Source organism: Lithobates pipiens, unplaced genomic scaffold, assembly GCF_037356315.1.
Source record: "Lithobates pipiens isolate NorthernLeopardFrog02 unplaced genomic scaffold, aLitPip1_a1.2 Scaffold_16, whole genome shotgun sequence".
NCBI lineage: Eukaryota > Metazoa > Chordata > Amphibia > Anura > Ranidae > Lithobates > Lithobates pipiens.
In genome coordinates, this window is record NW_027507748.1 from 374199713 (window position 1) to 374225829 (window position 26117).

The 26117-nt window shown below is 41.7% G+C and overlaps 1 protein-coding gene across 2 annotated transcripts in view; it reads left to right on the forward strand.

Moving 5' to 3' along the window:
- The window catches only part of USP32 (ubiquitin specific peptidase 32), a 306890-nt gene that overhangs the window by 198739 nt on the left and 82034 nt on the right, over positions 1-26117 (forward strand). The window contains exons 11-16 of one of the 2 annotated variants that reach the window (XM_077482139.1): positions 133-194; positions 274-376; positions 13674-13857; positions 18827-19002; positions 21386-21526; positions 23802-23961. In XM_077482139.1, coding sequence (XP_077338265.1) covers positions 133-194; positions 274-376; positions 13674-13857; positions 18827-19002; positions 21386-21526; positions 23802-23961 — 826 coding nt within the window. The remainder of the gene's footprint in view (positions 1-132; positions 195-273; positions 377-13673; positions 13858-18826; positions 19003-21385; positions 21527-23801; positions 23962-26117) is intronic. The other variant, XM_077482141.1, reaches the window with a different exon arrangement.

Sequence of the window (26117 nt, forward strand, 5' to 3'; positions counted from 1 at the left end):
TTTTAAGTCCAGCGTAATTTTTCAAGGTAATTAAAAATTGTTCAATAGCGTTTTTTTTTTGTTGGCTTTGAGATAAGATAAGCATTCGCCTAATATGAGGGGTGTGCTTAAATTTCTATTATTACCTTATAGGTTTGCCACATAGTTTTGGGATTAAGGCCGGCTACCCCAGAAGAAGAAGGGCAGATCATCAGGTATACCCTTATTAATAACCCCCTTTTTTTTCACCTATTGTTAAACGGTACTTAACAGTATTTATATTTTGGTTTGCAGGGGTTGGTTGGAACGGGAGAGTCGGCATGGCCTCCAATTTGGACATAACTGGTTTCTTATTTCCGTACAGTGGTGGCAACAGTGGAAGGAATATGTTAAATATGTAAGTGCTGCATTTAAGTATATATAGACCCTAACAATGAAATTTGCTTATTTTCTACCAAAAGTCTGTAAAATATATTATTGAAAGTTTTTGGTTAAATATATTCAATAAGTGCAAAATACCTGTTGCATTCTTGCGAGCTGATAAGTTTGTGTTCTTTTTGTTTGTACACAAAGAGGGGTTATGCTGATGAGAAGGGGGAAGACGATGATAGATTTCTGTTTTCTGTACTTGCAGTGTGCTTTAAGGGATAAAACTTGGGGAAATATGCACATTTGGCATGTAATTTTTTTTTGGGGGGTGGGGGGGATAACCTCTTTTTAGAGGCATCCAGCTTCCACTTCCTCCCGGGGCTTTCACGGAGCCTGAAAGAAGTTCACCTTTCCCCCCTACCTCCGTGCAATCTTCTGGGACATGTCACAGGTCCCAGAAGATTGCCAGGCCAATCACAGCATGCACCATGGTCCACACATTCTGCAGTGCGTGCCCAGCTGTGAATCCACAGCTGGGCGCCCACAGGCACAATGCCGGTGCCAAGGAGAAGAGTGGGGCTTCGTTTGCCCCCATCGCTGGACTGTGAGACAGGTGAGTGTCCGATTATTAAGTCAGCAGCTACACTTTTTATTTAGCTGCTGACTTTTAGATGGGTGGAACGCCGCTTTGTTTTCTTGGCTGTAGAAAGCTGCCAGTTTGTATGGAATATATTGAAATTTGCTTTTCTGTAGAATTTTCAATGATGATTAGTTAGATTTGATGCAGCTTTTGCTTTCTTTACATGAAATACTGAATCCATTAATGTATTGGAAATTTATGCTATTCATTTATTAACATTGTATGTTTAACCACCCACCACGCATATACTGCGGCAGGGCGACCCAGCTGCGTGAAACAACATGCATGAGATACTGTGGACATGAACACTCGATGTCCACTGGCCACCCGTGATCACTCCACAGAAAGGCAGAACTTGTAAACAAGGCGGATCCTCGTACTGACAGGGGACAACACTGAGATTGGCTGTTCCTAGTGATCAGGAACAGCAATCTCTGTGTTGTCCCAGTAAGCCCATCCCCCCAACAGTTAGAGCACACACTGAGGGAACACAGTGGTCCCTTGGATAGCCCCTATTGTTAACCCCTTCCCCGCCAGTGTCATTTATACATTTTTTATTTTTATTTATTTTTTTTAGCACTGATCACTGTATTGGTGTCACTGGTCCCCAAAAAGTGTCAGATTGGTCCACCACAATGTCAGAGTCCCTCCAAAAATCGCAGATCGCTGCCATTACCAGTGAAAATAATAAAAAATAATTAAAAGTCCCTAAATCTATACCCTATTTTGTAGAAGTTATAACTTTTGCGCAAACCAATCAATATACGCTTATTGGGATTTTTTTCTCACAAATATTTAGCAGAATACATATTGGCCTAAACTGATGAATAAATTCATTTTTTTTTTTTTACTTTTTTTTTTTTTACTTTTTTTTTTTTTTGTATATGTATTATAGCACAAAGTAAAAGTGTGTGTTTTTTTTGTTTGTTTTTTTAAATTGATGCTCTTTTTTGGTTTAAAGCACATAAAATAAAAATCGCAGAGGTGATCAAATGCCACCAAAAGAAAGCTCTATTTGTGAGGGAAAAAAAGGGCATACATTTTGTTTGTGTACAATGTTGCACGACCATTGTCGGTTCAAGCGACTCAATGCCGTATCGCAAAATATGGCCTGGTCATTAAGGGGGTGAAGTGGTCAGTCACACCTTTTCACAGGTTTTATTTCAAGTGCCTTGTGCTTCACCCATGAAGCCACTAATTCCTATGGTAAAGGTGCTAACTGCCAGCGATTTAGAGAATTCTCTAGTTAGGGGGGAAACTGTCGCTTTGTAAAACTGGTATTAAAGGATAAGTTCACTTTTTGCAAAGAAATAATAAATGCACATTTTTGCAGGTTAAAAAATTTACATTATTTATTTGGAGCCTGTAAAGCTTTGTGCACCATGCAGGTCTCCAGCAGAGCCAATGTATCTGCTTGCCTGTACATCCCATACTTGTAAGTAGATACAATCTGATGGAAAGCATGAATAAACTACCACAACGCTCCACAGCACCATGGTAGTTCATTGAAATCTCCAAGCCAACCGCTGCAAAGGCCACCGGACCATGCCCAGGGCCCTGTCAATCAGCAATGCGGCTGGGTGAGTGGAGCCCCACTTGACCACATTTAAAAAAAAATTGTGACAGCTTAAAGTGGATGTAAACCCCAATTTTTTTTTTGTGTGGCACAATATAGAGTATGGGATTTCAGATCAGCTGTGCCCAGTCTTGCCACAGAGTTAATTCAGCTCTGAGCGATCTTCATATCTTTTTCAGTGAAATAAAACGGATAAACTGTGAAATCTTTGTCCGCTCTTCCCCCTTGCTGTGATTGACAGGTGATTTACATATCTCGTGCACTAGCCTAAGACATGCATTATTTTTTAATTTCCACCCCCACTCCTTTTTTCAGCAGCTCTGCAAGGATTGGCTGTACCACACCTCAGCATGATTTGTTATGCTGAAGTCATGTGGGGACTTTTCTGGGTTTTGACTAGATGTTAGAGGTCATAGCAGAAGTTCAGTGTAATAAATACACAGGAGAAAATGCATGTTGACAAGGGGAGTGTAGAGATGGGCGGGGAGTCTACTGACATCACGACTCGACCCACTGAGCCCTGGAAAACAGACCCACCCACAAAATCTGCAGTTTTTAGGGTCTCATAGCAGACAGAGGGGAAATATTTGACAGATAAGTATACATGTAGGAGGCATGTATATCCTTCTAGATAACCAATATTGTAGTAGTTTAGAAAAGATGAGTGGGTTAACATCTACTTTAAGACTTAAACCACATTGAAAGTATGTGGAATGACTTGAAGACAGTCCACAGACGGTCACCATCAAATTTAACTGAACTTGAGCAGTTCTGGAAAGAAGATGTAGTAGAGACATATTCCAACAGACTAAAGGATGTAATTAAGGCAAAATGTGGTACATTTCAGACTGCAAAGCAACAAAATGTGATTATTTAAAGGGGAGTGATTATTTTCTATATTCATTGACATTTTAGCATTAAAAGCTCTAAACATTTCATGTAATTTGTTACCTAATCTGGTTATAAAGGCGTCGTATGCAAAGTAAGCTGCACTATAGGGTTGCATCAGCAAGTTTTGTAACTAGTATGGTACTGTCTTCATATATTTGCATGCTTAATGTTTAAAAGTGAGCAGCCTCTTGGATTCCTCAAAATGTTAAATTATGACCTAATTAGGGGAAATGCTTGGCTAGCTAGATAGCCAAGTGAAAATGTGTTGTGACAGATTAGTGTAGAAGAGTTTATTTCCAGTGTCATCACTCTGACATGTGCTTCATCACTAGCCTCAAGGTTGAAACATCTGCGTAATTCTAAGCAGATATTTTTTCCTGTGGAAATACATACATACTAAACTGCATTTAAAAAGACTACATAATGGTTACTCAAAGTACATAGACAATAACCTATATCCTATGGTATGTCCACCATCTTCTCAGTTATTACCCTGGATGCAAGATTAGCAAAGCTAACTCCTGGATATATCTCTAGATATCACAAATGTAAGTCTTTCAGGTCATGCATATCTCATAAAGGAATACTTGGCAAGGTCTGGACTATTCAGCATTCCAGTCTTTTTGTTACCTTTTTGACCTAGCCAGAGCATACATTTTTCCACATTTTGTTTGTTTTTTTTTGGGATTTTTTTTTAATCCTGCAACTTTCAGCAGTACTGTGATTATAGCATGCAATAAAAAGGCAGTAAATGTATCTTCTACACTTTGTATAAAGTTCCATCCTTAGGACAGCTTTAGGGAAGCCCAAAATATCCAGTTTGCAGTGACAAAATCCTACTGTATGGTCACCTGTACAGGTATAATGACTTCTACAAATTAAATAGTCACAGAGATGGTGAACTGAAGTCACCCATTAAGCAGAACACAGTAAAACCTCAGAGTGCGAGTAACGCATTTTACAAGCATTTCGCAATACAAACTGTTTGTGTTTTTTATTTTTTATTTTATTTTTTATAAATCCTAACTCAATTTGCCAGTGTTGTCTCGCAGGACAAGCAGGACTCAAGCCACTGGGGTGTGCAGTACTGCATGTGGCCAGAGGTGCGGGGGTGCCAGAGACACTCAGGAATGGAGCATCTCTGGTGCCCCCCCAACTCTGGCCATACACTAGCAGTGACACTGGAACAAATTATCTGAGTTTCTATTGATTCTTATGGGGAAACTCGCTTTGCTATAGGCCTGCTTTGGATTACAAGCATGCTTCTGAAACAAATTATGCTCGTAATCCAAGGTACTACTGTACTTATTTTTTTAAGTGTTCTTTTTATTATTTTTTATTTTAATTATGCATATAAAAAAAAGTTTGGCTTGATTTTATTTTTTGAGAAAAAAATAATGTAGTTTGTAGTTGTTAATGCAATTTGTAAAGTGTATGTAAACTCTCTCCTATACCCAGTGAAGTGAACCACCTCAGGTGATCTATATACACAAATAGAGCTACCAAAAATTTGGATGTGTCATATATTATGAGTCCTTGCACACAGTAAAATGGCTGTCTGTCTATGGAAGAACCTAGTGTGTGTGTGTGTGTGTGTGTGTGTGTGTATGTATATATATATATATATATATATATATATATATATATATATATATATATATATAATATATATTATAAAGAGTACACCCCTCACTTTTCTGTAAATATTTTATTGTATCTTTTCATATGACAACGCTGAAAAGATGACACTTTTCTATAATGTAAAGTAGTGAGTGTACAGCTTGTATAACGGTGTACATTTGCTGTCCCCTCAAAATAACTCAACACACAGCCATTAATGTCTAAACCGCTGGCAACAAAAGTGAGTACACCCCTAAGTGAAAATGTCCAAATTGGGACAAAGTGTCAATATTTTGTGTAGCCACTGTTATTTTCCAGCACTGACTTAACCTTCTTGGGCATAGCGATCACTAGAGCTTCACAGGTTGGCACTTCCACTTCTCTATGATGACATCACGGAGCTGGTGGATGTTAGGCAGTGGTCCTCTTGTAAGTGTGTTTCGGGTCATTATCATGTTTCCACACTGCCCTACGGCCCAGTCTCCGAAGGGAGGGGATCATGCTCTGCTTCAGTATGTCACAGTACATGTTGGCATTCATAGTTCCCTCAATGAACTGTCCCTCCCAAGTAACGGCAGCACTCATGCAGCCCCATGCCATAACACTCCCACCACTATGCTTGACTGTAGGCAAGTCACACTTGTCTTTGTAATCGCCTGGTTGCCGCCACACACGCTTGACACCATCTGAACCAAATAAAAAATCTTGATCTCAGACCACAGGACATGGTTCCTGTAATCCATGTCTTTGGTCTGCTTGTCTTCAGCAAACTGTTTGCAGGCTTTCTTGTGCATCATCTTTAGAAGAGGCTTCCTTCTAGGACGACAGTCATTCAGACCAATTTGATGCAGTGTGCGGCTTATGGTCTGAGCACTGACAGGCTGACCCCCCACCCCTTCAACCTCTGCAGCAATGCTGGCAGCACTCATACGACTATTTCCCAAAGACAACCTCTGGATATGACGCTGAGCATGTGCACTCAACTTCTTTGGTCAACCATGATGAAGCCTGTTCTGAGTGGAACCTGTCTTGTTAAACCGCTCTATGGTCTTGGCCAGCATGCTGCAGCTCAGTTTCAGGGTCTTGCCAATCTTCTTATAGCCTAGACCATCTTTATGTAGAGCAGCAAATCTTTTTTTTTTTTTTTTTTTTTTTCAGATCCTCAGAGAGTTCTTTGCCATGAGGTGTTGATCTTCCAGTGACCAGTATGAGAGAGTGAGCGCGATAACACCAAATTTAACACACCTGTATCCCATTCATACCTTGTAACACTGAGTCACATGACACTGGGGAGGGAAAATGGCTAATTGGGCCCAATTTGGACATTTTCAACTAGAGGTGTACTAACTTTTGTTGCCATCAGTTTAGACATTAATGGCTGTGTGTTGAGTTATATTGAGGGGACAGCAAATTTACATTGTTATACAAGCTGTATACTCACTACTTCACATTGTAGTCTCAAAGGGTTAGTAAAAAAATATAAACGCAGTACAAATGCTGAGAATAAAATTACTAAAACAGCGCAAAAAAATCAGAGATTCGTCCAATCATAAAAATCCTCAGTAATGCCCCATCCACCTTAAAATAGAAATTGAATGTATAGTGAAGTGATATACAGTTCACATGAAGAGTTGGTAAAGACTGGAAAACACAGGGTTAATACCGAAGGGTGCACCTGTCACCAGATATGCAATTCAGCACGTGCTTGCACACTCCCTCTGGGGGGGGAAAACTCACCAGAAAAAAATGGGTAAGGAGGCACTCAATCAAACCTTGCAGACCATTAGCTGTCTTATATCCTCATAGATCACCAGGTGTGCAGAGGAAAAGACTTTTCTCATCAAGTAGATATCCAATATACATCAGAGAAATCTTCCTATTTCCTCCTCACCATATTTTACCAGGAATGCAGGGGTTAACATATAAGGCAAAACAGATTCGCATATAGAGTCCCTTTTATTCAAACAAACTTCCCCATACAAATAAAATCATCCCAGGTAAAATCTGCGTACATCACTTAAAATGTAATCAGCATCAATGGAATGAACACGTGCAGAGGGCGCTCTCGCTATACTCAGCTGTTTCCAGAAGCATTTTCGTCCTGCAGGAAGTATCTCTCACTGCTAGTTAGAACTTGGAGGGCTGTAGAGTGCAGGGCGTCATCGCTGTAGTATCGTGTAAGCGACACTCTGACCGGTTTCACAGACTTCAACTGAGAGCACACACACGTGTGTATATATATATATATATATATATATATATATATATATATATATATATATATATATATATATATATATATATATATATATAGAAAAGGATCACCCCCTTTAACCCTTTCTGTGCTATAGCTTAATGACGGCCACAGCACTGATCTACTTTGGCGCATGCTGTGATCACCGAATCACTTGGGTGATCACAGATCCGAGTAAGGGGTCGATCCCGGATCAACTCATCACGTGATTTAAACAGAAGATCGGTAATAATTTTATATGTCTTCTTGCGATCGCCAGCTTCTGTTGAAGGTACATTGGTCCCGAAGAGGAAGAGGCGAAGCCGCCTCATCTGTGCCCACCAGTACCGCCTGCCAGTGCTACGAATCAGTGCCCACCAGTACATAAAAGTGCCAGAAATCAGTGCCCATCAGTGGTGCCACTCAATGCCACCTAGCAGTGCTGCCTATCAGTGTCACCTACCAGTGCCCATCACTGCCATCCTATCAGTGCCACCTATCATTTGCCCTTCAGTGCCACCTCACCAGTGCCGTTTATTAGTGCCCATCAGTGTAGCCTCATCAGTGTACATCAATGAAGGAGAAAATGCAAAATGTACTAACACAATATAAAACGGTGTTGTATTATTTTTTTTAACAAAAAAAAGACCCCAGAGGTGATCATATACCACCAACAGAAAGCTCTATTTGTGGGGGAAAAATTATAAAAATGTAATTTGGGTACAGTGTTGTATGATCGCGCAATTGTCATTCAAAGAGTGACAGCACTAAAATCTGAAAATTAGTCTGGGCAAGAGGGGGGGTTTAGGTGCCCAGTAAGCAAGTGGTTAAAATATCAAATGTTGTTGCTTTGCAGCCTGAAGAGAAGTCCATTTTTGTTTTATCCAGCCGTATTTACTCAGTGCAAGTTATAACATCCAAGTGAAAGATTTAAAACCAACATGTCAGAAACAAATAAAATAATCAAAAAACAGAATCACTGTTAGAAAAAGGATCACCCCCTCCAAAAAATGACTTGTAAACTCAATCAGGTGTAGCTAATTACCTTCTCACAAAGCCATTTGAACGCGCACACGCTCACTCACTCGTAGCAGAATCACTGGATATTGTCACTCGGTGGTGTTACAGTAAATGTTAACTTTTAAAATTAAACCATGTTAAAGCCCTATATTTTTTAGTGATTTAATTTTCATTGAGTTACATTTTATTATAAGTGTATTTGTTTCAAGTAACATCTAAGTTTGTACATGTTCTTACAGTACTACCTAATAATGTATATAAAGGTTTACCAAGCATCTCTTAAAGGGTTAGTACACCTTTTCCTTAAAACAGCCTAAGCAGTGAAGGAGCCCCAGTAGATGTAAATGTATCATTTTATGAAAGAATCTCACTCCGGATGACCAGGCCATTTTTTGTGATACTGCATTGCTCCGCTGTACACAATTATGAAAGAAATATATATATATTTACTTTCTGCTATAAAACATATCCAATAAAAATAGTAAAATAAATCTTAATTTCTTCATCAATTTAGGCCAATATGTATTCTGCTACATGTTTTTGGTAAAAAAAAAAATAAAATAAAAAAATCCCAATAAGCTTATATTGATTGTTTTGTGCAAAAGTTATACAAACTACTAGTTTACAAACTATGGGATAGATTTTTTTGGCCCTTTTTATTATTTTCTTTACTAGTAATGGCGGTGATCAGAGATTTTACAGCGACATTACAGCAGACAAATCTGACACTAATCCAGGCCATACATGGTCAAAATTTCGAACAAATTTTCTTTTCAAAATCAGAAAAAAAAAAAAAAATTGTGATCCGATGATGCCACCATTGATTTTCGAAATTCAGCCGACCAAACCTTCAATTTCACCTCATGTTGCTACAGAAAAGAATCTTCTTTTCTCTCCGTAAATTTTCTTTTATCTCCGTAAATTTTCTTTTCTTATTACATTTCTCGCACGATTCTCCCATCATTGATTAGAAAATCGTTCATTGCTAATTTTTTTTTTTTTTACTGTCGCTGTACTAATGACACTAGCTCAGAAGGGGTTAACATCAGGGGCGATCAAAGGGTTAAATGTGTTCCCTGGAAGTGCTTTCATACTGTGTGTGGGATAGTTTAACTTTAAGAAGACAGATCCGTGTTCCTGCTTAGCAGAAACACAAGATCTCTGTCTTTCTTACTAGCAGAATAATGACAAGCCTTGTTTACAGGCAGACCTCCGTTCTGCCTCTCTTAGAACGATCGCCCAGTTTCCGCCAGACCCACTGTGTCCAATCACAGCGGTAGCAGGGCTTCGGTGGCGCATGCCCCAGAGTCGAAGAAATATCTCACGTCCAAGTATGTGATTTTGCGCTTAAGCGGTTAATTTACGTTGCATACCTGTAGGCCATGAAACCTGTTAAAAACCTGCTATCGGCAGCACACGCCATCTACCTGTAGCAGCAACACTGAGCTCAGCTGCTGCTGCATTAGGTATAGAGAATGTTTTCATGAAGAACAACTCCTGTGATGCTTAGAGGTGAACATCTAACGGTTGTAAAATTCTAAAAACAGAACATAGCAGGGGTTTATGGGTTGGGGCCGGGGGTGGTGGATTATGTTAAGGCTGCCATTGGAATTTTTTTTTGTTAGACTTCAGTGGGGACCAGAGTACGCCACTTAAAGTGGTTGTAAACCCTTACATATACCCATATACCCCCTTGGGTAATACACAGAGAAGAAAAACGTCCTCCTACATAAGTTGTACCTGTCTATCTGCAGTCTTTTCTTCTCTACATGCATTCAAAGTCCAGTATATATAAGGCTTGTCTGAGAGTTTAGAAAAAAGGAGGCGGAGAGCAGAAGTCACACTTTACAGACATCAGTGAGAAGAACTCTGAGAGGTGGTTGGAGGGAAGAGACACCCCTGCTTTTACACAGCTCACAGAGACAGAACTGAGGCTGTCAATCTGCTGGAGGTCCCTCCCCTGTCACCATTGTTCTCTTGGTGTCAGGAAAACTTGTCAGAAATGACACATGCTGATAGAGGAAGGAATGCAGCCTTTAGAAACTACACTTGGTGCGCTAAATTGAGACAAGTTCACACTATCGAAGGATATGCTTTGTTTACATTTATATCTGAGGTTTGCACCCCCTATAAATTAGGCAAGAGATTTCATCAGAGAATGATGCATTTATATTTACTTGGGACCCTTTGACTGCATAAGCTGTTTCATGCAAAAGGTGAACAAACTTTTTAAGTTAAATATTGGAAACAAACTATTTTTTTTTTGTGTAGTACTTGCTAAACATTACATCCTCATTTCAAATTTAGATCTTGAAACGGTCTAAACTCTTAAAGTGATTGTAAAGTCTTGCTTTTTTTTAAATTAACAATAAGAAACATGTTATACTTACCTGCTTTGTTGCAGTGGATTTGCACAGAGCAGCCCAGATCCTCCTCTTCTTGGGTTCCTCTTCTGTGCTGCTGGCCCCTCCCTCCTGTTGGGTGCCCCCCGCAGCAAGCATCTTGCTATGGGGGCACCCGAGGCCCGGTTCCAGCTCCCTGTGTCCATTTAGAAAATGAGCTGCGGCCTGTCCCGCCCCCTTTCTATTCTCATTGGCTGACTTACTTTGACAGCACTGGGAGCCAGTAGCACCACACTGCTGTCTCAGCCAATGAGGAGGGTAGTCCCAGATGGCCGAGACATCGCTGGAGCTAGAGTATGCTCAGGTAAGGTAAGTGTTAGGGGGGCTGAGGAGGACTGCTGAACACAGAAGGAATTTCCAGTGGTACTCCACCCAGACGATTGTCACGTGATATACACACAGGCTTTGACTGGCATGCTTTAATACCTGATGATCTTTCAACTGGCCCCTGCTCCTACAAATAGGGCACTGCCGCTATAATTGACCATACCAAGCTGTTCTAAAGCCTAGCCTGCCACTCTTCTCCTGCAGCCCACCCACTTCCTTGGCATTTAAGGGAGGCCCAACTGACATTACTGAAATTCAGGTGCTGGCCCTTCTCCCAGTACCAGTGTAGGTTCCTCTGCGGCTGTGGACATTACATAAATAGCCTTACCGGTGTGCTTGCGGGATGGTAGAAAAAGTCCTGCAAGCAGCATCTTTGGGGTGTATATGGAGCGCTGTAAAAAGCGATCCAAAAACGCACCTGGCCATTGAAATAAATGGGCAGTTGTTACGTGACCTTTTATATAAGGGACCCGCTAGCGCCCGAAAAGCGCCGCTAAAACATCACAAAAATGACCGGCGCTATAGCTGCTGATTTAGCAGCGCTTCAGTGTGAAGGGGATCTTATTCTTCTTGCAGTGAAACCTCCAGCTGCAGTAAAAATGAAGGTAAACCCCTGAATTTCTGATGGTGCAGAAATTAGGCTGGATTCACATCTATGCAGTTTTAGTGCTTTTTGCATTTTGCAGATTTGCACTACAGAAGGTGTTCCATAGGAAACCATGTTAAATCGACTGCAGTGCAAACCTGCAAAAAGCACTAAAAATGCATAGGTGTGAATCCAGCCTTAGGGTTGATCTGAGGATGGTTGCGCTGTTTTCAGTGGCACATGGTTTTCTAATGCTTGTTAATTCATACTTAATGTGTGAAAGGTTGCTGGCCCTTAAAGTAATGTAATACATTTTGAAGCGGCGCACTGCTTTTTCTTCAGCCTTGTCTAGAGAAAAAGAGACTTCACACATTCAAGGTGTATCAACCTGCATTGAAGGAAATTAAGCACATATTGCTCTAGTGCAGGGGGCTCCCAATCTCTAAACAAAGGGCCAGCTTTCTATCCTTCAAACTTTAGACTGGCAGGTCTGTGGCCAATATGATTTGTTAACAATGCCCCATTATTGGTGTCAGTGAGAGGTATAGTGCCCTATCATTGGTGTCAGCGAAAGAAATAGTGCCCTATCATTTGTGTCAGAGAGAGGAATAATGCCTCATTGGAGTCAGTGGGCGGAATAGTGCCCCATCATCGGTGTCACTGAGAGGAATAGGGCCCCATCAGTTTCAGTGGGAGGACTGGTACCCCATCATTGTCAGTGAAAGGAATATTCCCCTATCATTGGTCTCAGCAAGAGCAATAATACCCCATCATTGTTGTCGAGGAGAGTAATGATGCCCCATCACTGTTGTCGGGGAGAGTAATAATGCCCCATCACTGTTGTTGGGGAGAGTAATAATGCCCCATCACTGTTGTCAGTGTTAGGAATAGTGCCCCATCACTGTTGTCAGTGTTAGGAATAGTGCCCCATCACTGTTGTCAGTGGGAGGAATAGTGCCCCATCACTGTTGTCAGTGGGAGGAATAGTGCCCCATCACTGGTGTCAGTGGGAGGAATAGTGCCCCTTCACTGGTGTCAGTGGGAGGAATAGTGCCCCTTGACTGGTGTCAGTGGGAGGAATAGTGCCCCTTCACTGGTGTCAGTGGGAGGAATAGTGCCTCTTCACTGGTGTCAGTGGGAGGAATAGTGCCCCTTCACTGGTGTCAGTGGGAGGAATAGTGCCCCTTCACTGGTGTCAGTGGGTAGAATAGTGCCCCTTCACTGGTGTCATTGGGTAGAATAGTGCCCCTTCACTGGTGTCAGTGGGAGGAATAGTGCCCCTTCACTGGTGTCAGTGGGAGGAATAGTGCCCCTTCACTGGTGTCAGTGGGAGGAATAGTGCCCCTTCACTGGTGTCAGTGGGAGGAATAGTGCCCCATCACTGGTGTCAGTGGGAGGAATAGTGCCCCATCACTGGTGTCAGTGGGAGGAATAGTGCCCCATCACTGGTGTCAGTGGGAGGAATAGTGCCCCATCATTGGTGTCAGTGGGAGGAATAGTGCCCCATCATTGGTGTCAGTGGGAGGAATAGTGCCCCATCATTGGTGTCAGTGGGAGGAATAGTGCCCCGTCACTGGTGTCAGTGGGAGGAATAGTGCCCCGTCACTGGTGTCAGTGGGAGGAATAGTGCCCCGTCACTGGTGTCAGTGGGAGGAATAGTGCCCCGTCACTGGTGTCAGTGGGAGGAATAGTGCCCCATCACTGGTGTCAGTGGGAGGAATAGTGCCCCATCACTGGTGTCAGTGGGAGGGAATAGTGCCCCATCACTGGTGTCAGTGGGAGGAATTATAAACTATTGTTGGTGTCAATGGGCGCAATAGTGTTCCATCACTGGTATCCGCGGGAGGTTTAGTGCTCCATAGTGCTATAGACTATAAATAACTGTACTCAATACATATTAATCGTTGATTTGTATTCAGTTTCAATGAACAAAATAGCTGAATTTCTCTTGATGTACTGGTAAATATCATTGAATGAACTTGTATGTGTTGACGTTTTTAGTTATTCTTTTTTATTTCCTTAATTTCAAGGATTCTAAACCTGTTGTTATTGAACCTTCTCCGTCATTAAGTGGCAGCCGCCACTCACTGGGGACCTCGTCATTGGATCAAAGGGAAGATGACCGGACAGGGACTAATGTACATGGCACTACAGAAGACAAATCTTCCGATAACATATCTAGTGCTTCCGAAGCTTCCGAGTCAACTAACAGCAGTAAGAATAAAGACTGCTTCCAAGCAGAGCTTTTATGTCTAGTTTCATCTGAGGTGAAGTCCACAGGGGAATGAATATGTTTTCCATTACACAACACAGTAGAAAAGATGGTCGAAAATCAGATAAGATGGCTATAGATTTCTTTTGTATGCGATCATAGGTCCCTGAAGTTTTAATCCATTTGTTCAGAGAGACAGAAAGAAACAAGTAATGCACTTCAGAGTAATTTCCATTCAGGCATAGGCCTGCATTGCAGTTATCACCTTGGTTGATGGTGATAAATAGACCAAACACAAGGAAGCCGTATCTGCATAGGATTTTATTCACAAGAGTAACCTTGGTCAAGGCCATGGAATCATAGGCCAACATTCTTTCTGCCTTTCTTGATGGCTTTTCCATAAACCTATAAAGGATAAGTTCACCTTTCCGTAATATGTTATACATACATTCAGGGCAAAAGTTGTTACAGATGTAGCATCCCACACCCTCTTGTTCCTCAGTTTTGACAGTTCGCTTTCACAATTGAAAAAAAACATAGCTGTGTGGGGCTGTGCCCACCTGGCCGCATCATTCATTCATTCATTTACAGAGTTCTGTGAATGTGAAAACTACAAGTACCAACAACCTTTGAAGCTGTCAGCTTGTAGTTCTCTATGAACTATTCGGGCGCTGTTGGTAGTTCATTGAGTCTTCCTGTCAGGGCTGGATTAACACAGGGGCTGATGGAGCTGCAGCTCCAGGCCCCTGCCTTAAAATGGTCCGTCCAGCCAGCAGTATAAGATTTCTCCTGTCCATAAACTTCTATGGGACAAGAGAAGTGTGTGTAAATGTAGGGGTGTCTGGCTGCATCTGTGTTTGCTCACTGTGGTTATTACAATGTCACAGTGCACAGTTTCCACCCTACACATGGGAAAGACTGAGTCGGCTCTGCCTTTCCCCTCCCCTCTCCCTCTGTGAAGTCTGCGCAGTGAAGGAGCCGTGTGGGTGGGAAATTATGAACAGAACACCGGCAGATAGAAGGTGAACAGGATATCTGTGAGTGAAGAGCCTCCAGGGACCATCCAAATGTGAGCTCAGTGACTGGACTCTTATCTCCCTTCCACTCGTTCTCCAGCAGTAACTGTTATAACTGCAGCCGAAGTGTTTAGGATTGTGTCACCAGCCTGTGGCAGTGCTTGGTCCCTTGTGCTTTTAGGTGGTTCACACTGATTTGCTGTGTTTTGGCACATTGCTGGTGTATCCGCAGTTTTCCTGCATTTTACCCACAGTCCTATAGATTTCTATTTGGTTGGTTTTTTTTTTTTCTGAAAGCGCACCAAAATTCCTGCATGCTGTATCTTTGGCGCTCTGTCAGAAAATGCAGCAAAAACCTGCAACCTGATATAAATCAATAGGACTGCAGCTAAAACTGCAGATACATAAGCAATGTGGATGACTGCAGCACACCAGTGTGAGCCCAAAGGCTTGCACACACAACCCCCCTGTACAACTTGGTCTGATCAATACTCCTGGCATACATACACACAGCCATATCATCCCAGCTCAGGAGGGGTGGGGGCTCCAGGGATTTGATTGACTATGCAGGCTCTGTCTTTTATCCGTCTGGGCAGTGTCCTAGAGGGAATGGCAGGCTGCTGGTGGCAAGTGGCATGCTGTATCTGGTTGCATGCTGCTGGTGGCAGGCTGCTGGGGGAAAGTGGCACACAGTGTCTGGTGGCAAGTGGCACACCGTATCTGGTGGAAGGCTGCTGGTGGCAAGTGGCACACTATCTGGTGGAAGGCTGCTGTGGCAAGTGGCACGCTGTATCTGGTGGAAGGCTGCTGGTGGCAAGTGGCACACTATCTGGTGGAAGGCTGCTGGTGGCAAGCGGCACACTGTATCTGGTGAAGGCTGCTGGTGGCAAGCGGCACACTGTATCGGGTGGAAGGCTGCTGGTGGCAAGTGGCACACTGTATCTGGTGGAAGGCTGCTGGTGGCAAGTGGCACACTGTATCTGGTGGAAGGCTGCTGGTGGCAAGTGGCACACTGTATCTGGTGGAAGGCTGCTGGTGGCAAGTGGCACACTGTAACTGGTGGAAGGCTGCTGGTGGCAAGTGGCACACTGTAACTGGTGGAAGGCTGCTGGTGGCAAGTGGCACACTGTAACTGGTGGAAGGCTGCTGGTGGCAAGTGGCACACTGTATCTGGTGGAAGGCTGCTGGTGGCAAGTGGCACACTGTATTTGGTGACTTGCTGCTCGTGCCAAGTGGCACACTGTATCTGGTGGCAAGTGGCACACTGTATCTGGTGGCAAGTGGCACACTGTATCTGGTGGCAGGCTGCTGTTGGCAAGTGGCACACTGTATCTGGTGGCAGGCTGCTGTTGGCAAGTGGCACACTGTATCTGGTGGCAGGCTGCTGTTGGCAAGTGGCACACTGTATCTGGTGGCAGGCTGCTGTTGGCAAGTGGCACACTGAATCTGGTGGCAGGCTGCTGTTGGCCAGTGGCACACTGTATCTGGTGACATGCTGCTTGTGGCAAGTGGCACACTGTATCTGGTGACATGCTGCTTGTGGCAAGTGCCACACTGTATCTGGCATTCTGCTTGTGTCAAGTGGCACACTGTATTTGGTGGCAAGTGGCACACTGTATCTGGTGACAGGCTGCTTGTGGCAAGTGGCACACTGTATCTGGTGACAGGCTGCTTGTGGCAAGTGGCACACTGTATCTGGTGACAGGCTGCTGGTGGCAAGTGGCACACTGTAGCTGGTGGCAAGTGGCACACTGTAGCTGGTGGCAAGTGGCACACTGTAGCTGGTGGCAGGCTGCGGGTGGCATCTGGCATGCTGCATCTGGCGGCAGGCAATGGTGGCAAGTGACAAGCTCAGGTTCCCACTGATTCTGCATCGTGGTGAGTTGAACTATTTCACTATATATTACAATATAGTAATAGAAATAATGGAATTTGATCATCCTGAAGTCATATCAAGCATAGTGTCAGGATGATTTTAAGTGCTAACACCAGCCATTTGCCCAAAAAATCACCCCTGCCACCTATTTCCCCATCAACCCGAGACTACATCCCCCTCTCATCTTTTTTTGGGAAGGGGGGGGTGTCCCTGAATGGCAGTTTAAAAATGTGGTCGTCCTATGTTGCTGCTGCTGAGGGGCCACATAGCAGGTGGTATTGGGGGTGTTGCTGCTGCTCAAAGGCTGCACGACTGATATTACTGGTGATTTGGTTAATTTGTTTTACCAAAAAATTTGCATTTTCATTTTGTTTCCGTAAAAAGGCCCACCAAAATCCTCAGCACCAGGCCCATGATACTCTTAATCTGGCCCTGCTTTTGTCAGTGTGTAACTGCCCGCCTGTACGAGATATGAGCAGACAGCTTACACTGACAGTCTGCAAGAGTCCTGCATTGCACCTGCAATCTGCTGATCGTGTGATGCTTTGCAGCCTTCTAGTAAAAAAAATAATAAATTCAAATTTTTTTACCTGCAAAAAGATGTCCATTTATTTATTTATCTTTTAAAAAGGTCAACCTGTCTTCTAAAATTTGAAGCATGTACTTAGTTGCATGTTTAAAAACTGCACATTTTCATTCATTAGTATTGTTTTGGGATTCACATTTCTGAAATCTATAGATAAGTTGTTTTACAGAGTAATATTTTTTTTCTATACTTCAAATAACCTGAACCTCTGAGTACTGTTACTTAAATATGATCACCACAAGCCTTCATCTATCGTCATAGTTTATGGTGTAGTATATAGACAGCTACTCCCAAATTGCCTCTTAAATGCCATAAATAGTTGATGCTTCATTTTTGGTTAGATGCTCTTGGGTTGGATCATCTACAACCTTCTTATATCTCTCTGGTACTTTTGTATCCAAGTTCCTAGCTGCACCCATATACTGCATGCAGATGGGAGTCTTACTCTGCGTTGATGTTTTCCATTTACACTGCATTATAGAGAATGAAGCTGGGGGATTTAAGGATGGTATCTAATGGGGAGTCTATGGCACTAGCGTCTCTGTGTAATATAAAAAGTTAGTGGGTTAGTGTCCCACCAATATCCACCCATTGATTAAATGTCAAGTTTTAGTGGACTGACTCTTTAACACTGTGTTGGCACGATCTTTAAGCTTTCTCAATTTAGTATTTCAGGCAGAAATCTTTTAGAACATCAATACACGTAGAGACACGACTAAGTACTGGGCAAAAATAAAATGAAGCATTTATTTGCATATGGGATGCTTATAAGGCTAAGCTAAATGTTATCAAACATTTAAAGCCACGTCTGTATTGTTTTTCTACACTGCGTCTGAAAAAAACATGTGAACCCACAGTGGGTAGCACTCTCACCTAGCAGTAGAAAGGGTCGCTGGTTCAAATCCCAACTATAACACTTCCTGCCTGGAGTTTGCATGTTCTCCCTGTGCCTGCGTGGGTTTCCTTCGGTTACTCCGGTTTCCTCCCACACTCCAAAGACATGCAGGTAGGTCAATTGGTTTCTGTCCAAAATTGGCCCTAGTATATGTATGTGAGTTAGGGACCTTATATTGTAGGCTTCTTGAGGGTAGGGACCAATGTGAGTGTGCGATGTATGTGTGGAGTGCTGTGTAAATTGATGGCGCTATACGGGTACCTTAAATAGGGATAATTGTAGACATGCACACTCACTCAGGTTGAACTGGATGGACTGGTTACTTTATTCAGCCTTACTAACTCTGTAACTATATGTAACCCAGGAAAGCATATTATTAGGGATTTGTGATTAACCATTTAAAGACAGGATATGTATTTGTATAGCTGGTATTTTCATGCTATATTTTTATGATATGAAGCTTTCAGAACCGCTGTTTAGAGTTTAAATATGCAGTACCTGCAGAAATCTTTATTTCATTATATATGTATATATGTTATCTTATGTAGCTAACGTTTCCAGTTAAAATAATACATATCCATATTTATTTTTCTCCCAGCTTTGTTTTATTCCAGCTCAACAGGTGCAGACATGTGCTTTGCACGTCAACATAACACTTCAGATAACAATAATCAGGGAATGATTGGTGCCAATGGCTGTTTATTATCGCAGCTTAATCCACAGAAGCCAGGTGCAATTGACAACCAACCTTTAGTAATGCAGGAGAATGTAAAGGTATGTTGTGTGTATGTATCAAGCCCTGGCCAAAAGTTTTGCTAATGACAAAAATGTCAATTTTCACACAGTCTGTTGCTTTAATGTTTATCAATCTTTTTGTCAGATGTTACTATAGTACACTGAAGTATAATTACAAGCATTTCTTAAGTGTCAAAGGCTTTTATTGACAAATAAACCCTGGCATGCTGTCAATGAACTTTTCAGCCACATCCTGACTGATGACAGCCCATTCTTGCAATATCAATGATTGGAGTTTGTCTGAATTTGTGGGGTGTTTTTATTTTGTTCACCAGCCTCTTGAGGATTGACCACAAGTTCTCAATGAGATTAAGGTCTGGGGAGTTTTCTTGGCCATGGACCCACAATTTCGATCTTTTGTATCCCAAACCACATGGTGATCACTTTTGCCTTATGGAAAGGTGCTCCATCATGCTGGAAAATACATTGTTTGTCACTAAACTTTTCTTGGATGGTTGGGAGAAGTTGCTCTCAGGGGATGTATTTGTACCAATCTTTATTCATGGCTGTGTTTTTGAGCACAATTGTGAGAAAGTCCACTCCTTTGACTGAGAAGCAACCCCACACAAGAATAGTCTCAGAATGCTTTACTTGTTGGCATGAGACAGGACTGATGGTAGCACTCACCTTTTCTTCTCTGGACAAGGTTTTTTCCAGATGCCCCAAACAATCGGAAAAGGGCTTCATCAGAGAAAATTACTTTATCCCAGTCCTCAGCAGTCCAATCCCTGTACCTTTTGCAGAATATCAGTCTGTCCCTGATGTTTTTCCTGGAGAGAAGGCTTCTTTGCTGCCCTTCTTGACACCAGGCCATCCTCCAAAAGTCTTTGCCTCACTATCCGTGCAGATGCTCTTTCATCTGCCTGCTGCCATTCCTGAGTAAGCTCTGTACTGGTGGTGCCCCGATCCTGCAGCTGATTTAACTGTAGAAGACCGTCCTGGCACTTGCTGGACTTTCTTGGGTGACCTGAAGCCTTCTGCACAAATCTGGGGCAAATGTTTTTTTATGGGATTCATTCATTTTCGTGGCAAAGATAGACTTTGCAATTAATTGCAATTCATCTGATCACTCTTCAAAACATTCTGGAGTATATGCAAATTCCATCATTAAAACTGAGGCAGCAGACTTTGTGAAAATGAATATTTGTGTAATTCTCAAAACTTTTGCCCACCGCTTTAAATTACAAGCATTTTCTTTCATTCCCAAAAATTTTTTTCAATGACAGCTGCAAGAGGTCAATTGCTGATGAGCCGTTACTCTCGTAATGTCACATATGCTCTTCTATTTCCTCAGAACAAGGCCCAGAACTCATCCAAGTGGCATTGCAAATGTAAAGAGATATAGGCAAATGTTATACTTACTTGGCTTACTGTGAAAATATAGACTGGTAGGACATGGTTTTTGGAGGATGCTGCTGCAATGCCATTCTACTCTTTAAGTACATTAATTTTGTGCCTATGTGCAATGGCAGATAAAGTCAGTAAGGCGCGCCTGTGCGAATATGATATTTGTGCCATTCCACTCCTTTTTATGGCCTTTCCATTCTAATGCAAAAAGGTATTTTTTTATTTAATTTTTTTTTACTTTATTGCATCATTCTCTGCATCATAGTATAATTTTTATTTTTATTTTTTTAATAGTAGCTCTCTCCAGCATCATAAACACCTGAGTCCATTTTTGATCCAGCACTGTCCCTTCTGCAGCAGGTCAAGGCTCAGCAGGTTTCCTACAGCCTAAAGCCCCACTTGAGTGCTTCACTGTCTTATCATAAGAAATAAGTCTGTTTTGGACCAAGTCAAGTGTTAAAAATAAATAATGCTGCTGTTGAAATTTATATATTGACTTGTCAGGATGCATTTATTCGGTAACTTTTGCCAGTGTGCTACTAGCTTATTTTGTCTCTCTTTGTATGTAAATGGGTGTTCAACATCTGAATTTTTGAGATTTGGCCAGGTATTTGAAAATCTGGCCACCATTGTTGCTTGATCAGTTGGCTTGGTAATCTGATATACAGTAGGAACAAAATTATTACTCGATGGTAGTATATATCAGGAACTTGACATTACCTAGAAGCCCTTTCTTCTTTTGGTGAGGGTTATTTGCATATGATTCTCAAGTGAGGATTCTGTAACATATCCTACCAGTACTTTGTGGTCTATTAAAGCCTCTTCTGTGGTACTTCAGATCTTCCTGACCCATGCTGATAGGCTGAAATGGTACTTTCACTGGCAGCATGTCATACAAAACCTCCTTTATGAGGGTGTTATTTGTATATAGTAAACATGTAACATCTAGGGGGAAAAAAATCCACAATTTGCAATGCATCTTTCTGTAAAATATTATTTTTTTTTTTTTCCCAAGGTCCCTTCTTTGACGCTGGAAGGTGGAAGATTGAAACAGAATCCTTTTCTACTCCGTGGAAAGGATTATGAAATTGTACCAGAACCAGTGTGGAGAGCACTTTATCATTGGTATGGAGCAAACCTGTCTTTACCTCGACCAGTAAGTAACAGTCAGTCCTGGAATTCATACAGAATATCATCTGCTGAGTATGTATCTGAGATGAAGATACTTGATTTGTGAATGCAGTTTCTTTGGCGCACTTTTTTTCAGATGTATTGTATATATATTTTATTGAGTTCACTGCTTTAAAAATCATCATTGTTTTTGATTATAGTCCTAGGCACAGTATATTTATCACTGAGATGTCTCTTGAGATGCATTTCCACTTTTTCAGTTACATTTGAGAAAACCCAATTATGCACACCATGCCTAAAATTTTTTTATTTTCTGTGTTAATTTGGAGCAGGCCTTGGGCACAGTGGAAACTCAATCCGTCCCCACTTGACAAAAAGAAACACACTGAATTTCCCCTTCATAGCATACAATACCAAAAGCTAGCTTCTAGACCTTTAGCCCTTTGTTAGGACACAAAAAGATTTTTAAAATGTTGCTGGTAAACAATAAACGTACAGTAGATAATATAATTCAATATTGCAACTATGTATTTAACTGTTTGATTTAAGTTTTGCTGGATAATGTAATCCCACTTTTGTAGCCAAATTGGGATAACGCTCACATTTGTTAAGTGTTCATGTTCATATTGCATAAATTGTAAAATGTAAGCAGCGATTTTTAGGTTTTTCTATTATATTTTCTGAAAACTCCAAAAGTAAAATTTTTCTCTGCTATGCAGAGGGATCCTGTGGCATTACTGTTTACCATAATTCTGCCTGTACAGTGCTGGCAGATCTCCTTATCCATTATAAACAAACAAATTTGAACATTGCGGGGGGAACTTATTAAAACTGGTGCAACCAGAATCTGAAGCAGTTGTGCATCATCTTCTATGCTTCACTTTCAAAGTTGAACTGAACAAGCTGAAAATAGTAGCAAGCATAGTTTAGCTAACCCTAATCCTATTTTTAAAATTTTTTTAAAAGATATATATATATAATGTGTTTTTTTTTTCCTTGAATATTATGTCACATTGTTAGCCTTTGTGGTGACAGATGTATTCTATACTGAATTATGGTCACACATATACATTAAAGCACTGATGGAAGCAGACATTTATTACTTCCTGGGTAGTAGTTCATTGTGTAGAGCCGAGAGAATTTTTATTAACTCTGAGTACTTTCAGCCTAAGGCCCCTTTCACACAGGTGCATTTGTTTTGCAGAATCCAATTGCTCAACGGGGAATCACTCCGCTAATGGCCACTGAGCAAGTGGATGAGCAGTCCGTCTCTACTCACTGTGCTGAGCGGTGACGGACACAGCCCTACTCTCCTCTATGGGGAAATTGGGTGAAAATGGACTGCCAGTCCGTTTTCCTCCAATCGGCCAGACGGATGAAAAATAGGACCACTATTTGTCTGTATTTTGCAGGCAGGATCAGATCGGATAGCAGCAGATGTTCGCAGACATGTCCGCTGACATTCTCTGCTCCATAGGGGAGAATTCAAGGTCCAATCAGGCCCATCTGAAAAACTGACAAGCAGACCTGATCGTACAGCCCATGCGGAAGGGGCCTAACTCCTTCAAAACTAGTATACTGTACAGGAATCAAGGCACACCTACTTCCATCAGGGATTCAGGGCTGCTTATGCTCGACTGCTAGGACCAAAAAAAGAGATTGCAGTTGGAAGCTTAAACAGAACTGAGGTCTTTCCCTGATTCCGTGTGACAGCACTAGGCCAATTTGCTGTAGGGGTTAAAATGTGTTTGTGCCTTTTCTGTCTATATTGTAAAAATATTACTATTAAAGTGGAAGTCCATGCAAAAACTAAAATCCTTGCATCTAAAGCCACCAACATTCTAACACTAACCTCTCTAGCCCTGTAAAGAAAAAAACAAGTATACATACCTTTTCTGTAGGTGATCCGACCCATTCTCCAGTGGTAGAAGCTCTGCTGAGTACATGTCCGACAACGGCTGTGAAATGAATGAGAAGTGACGTCACCCATAGAGTTACTATGGGGCTTCCGTTGACGGACGCGTCCTCTGCACCCGCCAACACAGCGAAGCCGCGGATGACAGCTCAGTGTGGGATCAGAGCTTCCGCCGCTGGAGATCAGGTCGAATCGCCTGTTGAAAAGTTGTATACTTATTTTTTCTTTTCAGGGCTAGTGAGGTTAGTGTTAGAATATTGGCGGCTATAGATGCAGGGATTTTAGTTTTTGCATGGACTTCCACTATAAAGGAAATGTTAACTTCAATTTAAATGTAAATTTAATGTAAAAAGATGCTGTCTTATGTTTTATTTTTATTTTTTAGGTCATCCGAAATAGTAAAACCAACCTCCCAGAACTGGAGCTCTTTCCACGTTATTTGCTTTTTTTGAGACAGCAGCCTGTGACCCGCCAACAACAGTCTAACATCTGGGTGAATATGGGTATGATGAGCCTAAGAATGTTTCCTCAGCATTTACCCAGAGGTAATGTAAGAATGCAGCAAGAATGGGATTGCACTTTTTATGCCACTGTAATGCCTGCTAGCTCTGCAACCTGCATTTTAAATTCATGGGGCTTTAACCTAAGGTCATGCACAAGAATTTTTCTACCTGAAAAAATGAGTGTACATTGCAGAATGGTTGCAACCTATTTTTGGAATAATTTCATAATCTTAGAAAAATATTTACTCCTTTTTTTTTTTTTTTTTTTTATGTGTTTAAAATTCTTACATATACAAGTAAGTGGAGATATTTCCCCAGAAATGGGTGCATCTTTGTTTGGTGCTGCAAAGAAGTAACTTCTTGCTAAGATCTTGGTACTTAAAGTGAATGTAAAGCCAAAATCTTTTTTCTTTTTTTAAATTAAGGTTTGCACCTTGTACAGTATAGGACTTCATGTCCTCTGTGCCCAGTCTTGCCACAAAGAGCTAATCCAGCTCTGAGCAGTCCTCATCTTTTTTCAGTGAAATAAAAATGGACAGACAGAGAAATAGGAGTCAGTTTCTCCCCCTTGCTGTGAGTGACATGCGATATACATATCTCATGCACAGCCTGAGAGAGACATTCTGTGTACTTGAGATCCCCTCCTCCTTTCCTCTCCAGCTCTCCCAGGATTGGCTGCTCCACACCTCACCATGATTGGGCACGCTGAAGTCATGTGGTGACTTTTCTGGGTTTAGACTGAATGTTTGTGATCATCAAAAGTTCAGTGTAAGAAATACACAGGAGAAAATGCATATTGATGAAGGGAATTTAGAGGTTGGCGGCAGCCTACTGACATCATGACTCCACCCACCAAGCTTCAGACAACAGGCCCACTCAAACAGAGGGGAGACATTTGACAAGTAAAGATATATGCAGGGGGCATGCATATCCTTAAAGATATCCACTATGGCAGTAGTTTAGAAAGGATGAGAGTGCGTTTACATCCACTTCAATGTTTGTTTCTATATATATATATATAGAATGATCATAGGCTACAACTATTCTAAACTGATACATTTCAGTTATTGACATTGAAAGTATAACTGAAGGCAACCCCTTTAGGGAGATTCGCCCTCTGTTTGTCCTGGTGGCTGTTATCACCAAAAGTGAAAGAAAATCCTAAATTTTTAGTGATCATCAGAAGAGGAAAAGAAAATCTTCCAGTTTGGGGGAACTAATTCTAGTGACCCTGGTGACTGCCAGGGATTTCCCTCAGTTTGGAGGGAATTCTTCTCACTTCCTGTTGTGGCTATGAGACAGGAAGTGAATGGAACTCTCGCCAGTGGACACAGATGGCAGAAAAAAACCTGACAGATTTCCTCTTTTACCTTGCTCTATCCAAAAATACTATATTGTTTTCCCTTTGTTTCTACTTTAAAGTAGGGAAAGCTTTTTTTTATTCCTTAAGACTAAGGGAGAGCTATAGCCAATTTTTATGTCATCTTTGTCACTTTGGGGAGATTTCACTTTCTGTCTCATAGCCAAAATAGAAATTGAAACGGAAAGAAATCCTTCCAATGTAAAGAAATCCTTGGTTGCCACCAGAATTGGTGTCTCCATTGTAGGATTTCCCCTCTATTTCTGTTCTGGTGACATCCGAAAATTTGGGATTGTCTTTCACTTTCAAGCTCCATTCACACTAACGTGTGTTTTTATGCATTTTGCAGAAATGCGTGGAAATTTTTTTAACATGGGTTCCTATGGAACATGTTCACATCAATGCATTTTTGTGCCTCTGCTTTTTTGGAAAGGGTCAGGGAATTTCTTCTCGCAAAATGCACCGTTTTCCATGTAATAGACTTCAATGGACCCGCATCCAAAATGCAAGTACCGAGTTTTTACCCCGTGATTTTGCTGCGTTTTGCAATTTGTGTTTTATTTTTACATTTTTTTTATTTTAGCTGTACATTTACTGTATATAAACAGTTGCTAAGAAGGGGGCCAGGAAGCCAGCCACCACATCCTTAACAACTGAAAAGTCATCGGCTGACAGCTGAATGTAAAAAAAAAAAAAAAAGAATTGCCGCTAAAGAAAAACATAAAGCATCAGAGAAGGGTCATCGTGGGATCGGCGGCAGAGGATGAACAACACCAGACAAAGAAGACAGGAGAAAGAAGAACCAGGAGAAGCCCGGAGGAGGAAGATGCAGAGAAGA